Source organism: Limulus polyphemus, unplaced genomic scaffold (assembly GCF_000517525.1).
Source record: "Limulus polyphemus unplaced genomic scaffold, Limulus_polyphemus-2.1.2 Scaffold1186, whole genome shotgun sequence".
NCBI lineage: Eukaryota > Metazoa > Arthropoda > Merostomata > Xiphosura > Limulidae > Limulus > Limulus polyphemus.
The window spans coordinates 47653-52883 of record NW_013666796.1 but is presented as its reverse complement, the minus strand read 5'-3'; the positions used below and the strand labels follow the sequence as shown (position 1 = coordinate 52883).

The following is a 5231-nucleotide window of genomic DNA, read 5'->3' as shown; positions in this document are numbered from 1 at the left end:
CTCCTTACCTTGTTCCGTCACGTTGTGAGCGTCTTATATATACCAGATACCCCCAATATAGTAGTCTCCCGATAATTCATGAAGGTTCGAGAAGGACGTGGCGTGGTACTAGTCACGTGACCTCGCTGGCGCAACAGTATTTTACAGGACAACTTTCATGTTATAAAGAAGTTCAAGAAATTAAACCTTAAGGTTCAACGATTTCTAAGTTAGTTAATGACCTTAAAAGAAAGAGCCAATTACGTGTATAGGCGTCTTCTTTGTTTGATAAAAAAAAACATTTTAAGAGAAAGAGTAATACCATCAAAATTAGTATTAAATTAACTAGAATACAAACTGATAGTACTATAGGCTGTAGTTAGGCTTAGGTTTTATTAATATTTCAAAAATTCGCAGGCCGCTTGATTTAATTATCAATGTAGTGGTTCTCAAATATGTTTTCCTCGTGACATTTTTCTTATGTCTTCGAAGATATTACATTTTAAAAGAAAACTGGTCGAAGGATATGGGAGTTAGAGTTTTCTTCCCTGTTGTAAGTTGTAGGGAGACAACTATTCTTGCACTTAGTTGAACGTTTTTGTTGTTGTTGTTTCAGCTTAAATCTATTGATTAAACTGGCACAATAACTGCAAATAAGCTATTCAGCCTTATCTGTTAAGTGTTTTGTATATTTGCACGGATTTCCGAGATGGTGAGCTTAACCAGCTCTTTTGCTTACTGGTGGTTGAAAATTGTTGGATGAGTCATATGTATACTTTTTTCAAAATTATTGAAGTTTCTTTTTTAATCTCTTTTTAGATCGGGTGTTCTTGGGAAAGTTTTCTGTAATAAGTGGAAATTCTTTCACAGATCGACTTTCAGATACAGTGTCTGATGATTTTGAGACAAAATCTCAACTTTATAAAACAAAGGTATGCATTCCATTTGGTTTAGTTCTACTCAAAATAAAATATGTATTCATAAGATGTAAAAACATTTTCGTAATAAGTATTCTAAATCAAACTTAGTTACACATGATTAAAATAGTTGGTATATAACAATAAAGTCAGGGAACTAACGTGACGTCGTAGTTACATAGAGTGGCGCCACAAGGCGGATAGTTCTGTGAAGTGTCACTTTGGCGGATACTTCTTGTATATTTATCAAATGCTAACCGAAAACACTGGTGACATAGATATTTTAAAAGGTCATGAAATATATATTTTCTAAAGCACAATTAAGTATATTTATATTCGTGGCGGAGTTTGTATGTTATTTTATTATATTAAAACATTTTTATTCAAATTTATTTCATTTAATTTTTTTTTTTTTTACGCTAGTAGCAAAATCGTCTGAGAGCCCCTATTTCCTTTTGGGTGGTACTGAAATTTCGGGTTTTATATAAGTTGCAATATACAGGTTAAACACGCTTAAAAATTATGTGATTCCAATAATAGTTTATTTTGTTATTGGTACCGTAATCTCGAAGATCATTGAGATTTTCATGCGATCGAAGTTGCAATTGGATCTGAAATAGAGACCTAAATAATCTGTTTTTAAGACAGTCTAGGAAATAAAACTAATATAAAGTGACATTATTCCTTACATTTAGAAGATATATATGTCATAAACTGAAAATAAATGCTCTTTCGAAATATTTATATCAATAAGTTTTGATTATGAAATAAATACAAAATGTATATGAATTATTAATAATAAAATATAAGAACAAGATTTTAGAACTAACGCATTCACAAATAGCGATTTCTTTATAACTTTCACAATCTGTATCAAATCAGTTAGATCTTTACATTTCAAGACCTTTTAATTAATTTAATACTAGCTGATATAACCGTTTAACACACGTATAAGAGACATAGAGTATCCGGGCGTGTATAGGAGGGCTCAGATTTGAACAATTACCCTCCCCTTCATATCATTCCCCGGGGTATCTAAGGATACCTACCAGGTTTGGTGACAATTGGTCCAGCGGTTCGCCAGTTATAAGCGGAAACAAACACAGAAGATAGCACAAATGGTTTTGTTGTTGTTTGTTATTAAGAACAAAGGGCTATCTGTTCTCTGCCCACCACGGGTATCAAAAAACCGGTTTCTAGCGGTATAAGTCCGCAGACATGCCGCTGTGCCACTGGGGGGCGCACAAATACGAGACCTACTCGTGTGAAACTAGGGTTCCTGTCTACAGCATACCAAATACCTTATGTAAAAAGTGAAAAATTTTTAGGTGATGAAAGTTTGTATATCGGTAATATTCCTCTTTTCTCTTATCTTGTGGGAGTTAATTAGGTTATTGGTGTGAGAAGTCAACAGAAGTGAAAACACAACCACAGTGTTTTGTTAATAGTACATAAATCACAATTTGAAGTTACCTTAGATAATGACGTTCTTTTATGATTTTGTTTCTTTTGTAGCTGGAAAAACTTTACAATGAGAGTGTTTATAGCAATGAATTTTTACAAGCTGAAGTGGTGGAGTTAGAAAGGTGGGTGTCCAGAATACTGTATATCAAGAATGAAATTTCTATCTAATAGTTAATATCACATTTACGTTAATCTCTTGTAAAAACGAAGATTACGAATCATAATAGAAAAAGTATTTCAAGTTTTAATCTATAAATGAATGAACGAAGCCTCAGTGTCAGGACGTGTATATTAACCAAAACCAAAACCTTGAACTTGAAGCTTTTCTATTATCCATAATTATTGTAATTTTGTTACACGTCTTACATGTAGATTCCTAACTGTTGTGGCATGTAACTTACGTTGAAATTACCTTTATTTTCTCTCTCTCTCTCTCTTTCAGTAAAGTGTGATACGTTTTCCCTATTTATCTGTGTTTGTTTTAAGACTTAATAACGTATCTTATTAGCATTTTAACTGAAAGGTTTTTGCATTTAGACCTATACGAGATTAGGCCCGAGATGGGCACAATAATGAACTTTCTCCCATATGTGGTAAACATGAGTATGTTTGTTGAAAACTGGACATGGAAATATAAACAACAAACATGGGTATTCTGTTGTTGTTTTCTCGAGCATTTTTCATTATATATATGTATTAAATTGAACTTAATTAATCTAGATAGATAGATATCTAATTCTTAATTATTTTCGTTATATTGTGGTTTGGATTTTACTCAGCGATCGGAAATACAACAAAGTGAATGTCCACTTCAACCTTCGTATGTCACGTGGGAACAAACAAGTAGATGCCTCTGACCTTTACGTAATTTTGATTAAAGAAATCACCAGTTCAAAACTCGGTGTTTTCCAGGGATTGAAGATTGATCAAAGATCTGTACAAGTTCAAGGTAAGTCATCATAAAATATAATAATACTTTTACTGTCAAATTTATCAGTTTATTTTTGTTTTGTTTTTTGCTTTCATTAAACATTCATAAGTCTGTAAATGAACGGTTCAACTGAACATTTTAATTTACTTAAATACATAACATTAAATTATTTTTATAACCTCTAAAGTTTTTTCGTTCTACAACGAAGTCACTAAATAAAACTATTATATTGTTATTCATAATTATTAAGAGAATATTTTCAGATGCCAAGTTAACTGACCCGTGGATCCCTCACCAACAATAAACATATTGTATTGTTGTTAATCATTGTTGTAGAAAGAATATCGTCAGGTGCTAAGTATGCTGACCTCTGGATCTCTCACCAACAATAAATCTATTATATTGTTATTATCTATTATTATAGAGAGAATATCTTCAGATGCTAAGTTAGCTGACCCCTGGATCCCTCACCAACAATACCCTGGCTACTTAGATGGTTTACGTATTGCTCCTGCTACATCACCAAGTACAGCGATGAATCAAAGTCACTGTGAACCAATAGAGTTAGAGTTCTGTAAAAATCTGTCTTATAACGTCACATATTACCCAAACATGGTTGGACACATGAATATACACGAGCTCCAGAAAGATTTGACAACCTATCGTCAGGTCATCGATTTTGAGTGCTACAGTTTGGCACAAGAATTTATTTGTCAAATTTTGCAACCTGGGTGTCAGAATGATGCAGTGGTTTCACCGTGTAGAAATTTTTGTGAAGGTGTGTTTCGAATTTGAATAATAATTGTATGCGATTAACAACATCTAAAATTATAGAGATATTTTAGGAATGATATAGAAACATTTAGACCTATTAAGCCTATCTGCTAGTATTTAGAAGTAGCTAGTGTAGTTTTCTATTTGTGCAGTTTCACATGTAAGAATTCCATACACTTTATGATTTTTCAATCTGTTATAATAGAATTTTGGAAATCCTGCAAGAATTTGTTACCAAAGATAGTTTACGACAAGATTAACTGCTCAACTTACCCTAAATACGACGGTTCTGGGTCTTGTAAACCGAAACCAAGTAAGTGGACTTTCAAGTTTTTAAACCGTTTTGTTTAAACCATATCAACAAAACATTCTCACGTCTGTGATATCATTTCTACACATTTAACTAAACTAAAACTTAGCTTCTTTTAATGTTTGACAGTTTAACGTTCTCACAAAACCTGGCGAAAATACGTGTAGTATTAACCATCTTATAGGTTCGAAAAGTGCAAAAAATCGAACACTTTATGTATCTCCCGCTGGCTTTCACTGCCAGGCTTATATACTAACGAAGAGGGCATCTCGGACTTCCGCGATCATTCGAGAAACTAATCACGCCAGCAGCGTCACGTGACCTCCGCTGTCGTAACATTTGATTAATGATTAGGATGTGTAGTATTACCATCTTAGTTCGAAAAGTGTATAAGTGCAAAGATCGAACACTTTATGCATAAAATATGCTTTAAACAAATTCTTCCATCACCAGACAATAGTATATATGTAATACACATACATATCCTTTAGACTGGGCAAGTAACCTTAAAGCCAGAGGACAGATTGAAAAACTTTGTGACGGTCTTGTTGACTGTGGATATTTTTTTGATGAAAACTCGTGTGGTAAGATAAGTTTAGTTTCGTTGTTCTAGAACTTTCATAATCATAAAATATTATTGTAGATACTTCACCTTTGACTGTTTATTTAAATAATATACTTTTCTGAAAGGTTTGTTTGATTGTAATTAAGCCCAAAGCTACACAATGGGCTATCTGTGCTCTGCCCACCATGGGTATCGAAATTCGGATTCTAGCGTTGTAATTCCGCTGTGCCACTGGGGGGGGGGGGCGAGATTTTTGAAGTCTGTGTTTTCAAATATTCTTTCAATGCTTGC

The 5231-nt window shown here is 33.2% G+C and overlaps 1 protein-coding gene across 3 annotated transcripts in view; it reads left to right on the top strand.

The window, feature by feature from the left end:
* The window catches only part of LOC111086553 (serine protease 27-like), a 23721-nt gene that overhangs the window by 11860 nt on the left and 6630 nt on the right, over nt 1–5231 (top strand). For 2 of the 3 annotated variants that reach the window (XM_022389792.1, XM_022389793.1), the window contains exons 4-8: nt 799–911; nt 2412–2482; nt 3140–3309; nt 3716–4069; nt 4271–4378. In XM_022389792.1, coding sequence (XP_022245500.1) covers nt 799–911; nt 2412–2482; nt 3140–3309; nt 3716–4069; nt 4271–4378 — 816 coding nt within the window. The remainder of the gene's footprint in view (nt 1–798; nt 912–2411; nt 2483–3139; nt 3310–3715; nt 4070–4270; nt 4379–5231) is intronic. The other variant, XM_022389795.1, reaches the window with a different exon arrangement.